At 61.9% G+C, this 565-nt stretch overlaps 1 protein-coding gene across 1 annotated transcript; it reads left to right on the top strand.

The window, feature by feature from the left end:
* Nucleotides 1–263: 263 nt before the first annotated feature.
* SDRG_16483 (hypothetical protein) lies at nucleotides 264–535 on the top strand (the record flags this gene model as incomplete). Its single annotated transcript, XM_008622697.1, has 2 exons — nucleotides 264–305; nucleotides 350–535. The coding sequence occupies 2 exons, from the start codon at nucleotides 264–266 to the stop codon at nucleotides 533–535; spliced, it is 228 nt and encodes a 75-aa protein (XP_008620919.1).
* Nucleotides 536–565: the final 30 nt, after the last annotated feature.

Genomic DNA, 565 nt, shown 5'->3' with positions numbered 1-565 from the left:
GAGGCACCGGCCGAAGCCGCTTCTTGTGCCTTCTCGAGACTGGCCTTGAGGTGGCACATGAGACATCTGCGAGCGTCGCGTGTCGCCTCTCGGCCGACCACGAGAAGGCGCTGGTCGGCAAGGGTGCCGAGGTCCGAGCCAAGTACGAAGACGCAGTACGCGGCCGCCGTGTGGTATGCCCAGCTTGCAGCGACGTCGATGAAGCGAGTCAGTGGACCGACTTTGATGGGCCTCTTCTTGTGGATACGGATTTTGACAGCGACATGGAGGTGGTTCTCGGTGAACCACTGCCACCGCCAGACTTGGTCGCAGCTCGAAGTAGAACGCAAGGCTTACGAGGCGCTCAAAGCGCAAGCCGACAACGCTGCCACCCGCCGCGTCGGACGAGCTGCGCCTCGAGAACAAGATCTTGAAGCTCATGGCGACCATCAACGCTCTCTGGGCCGGTGTCAACGCGCTCTCGTCCGACGAGTCGGCGCTCGCAGAGGCCAAGACAAAGCTCGAGGAGGAGACGGCGAACCTCATGGCGCTGTAGACGCAAGAGACCAATGCCAAGACCGACATG

Source organism: Saprolegnia diclina (assembly GCF_000281045.1).
Source record: "Saprolegnia diclina VS20 unplaced genomic scaffold supercont1.131, whole genome shotgun sequence".
Classification (NCBI taxonomy): domain Eukaryota; phylum Oomycota; class Saprolegniomycetes; order Saprolegniales; family Saprolegniaceae; genus Saprolegnia; species Saprolegnia diclina.
Note: the sequence above shows the minus strand (reverse complement) of the source record. Positions and strands in the feature narration are given on the sequence as shown.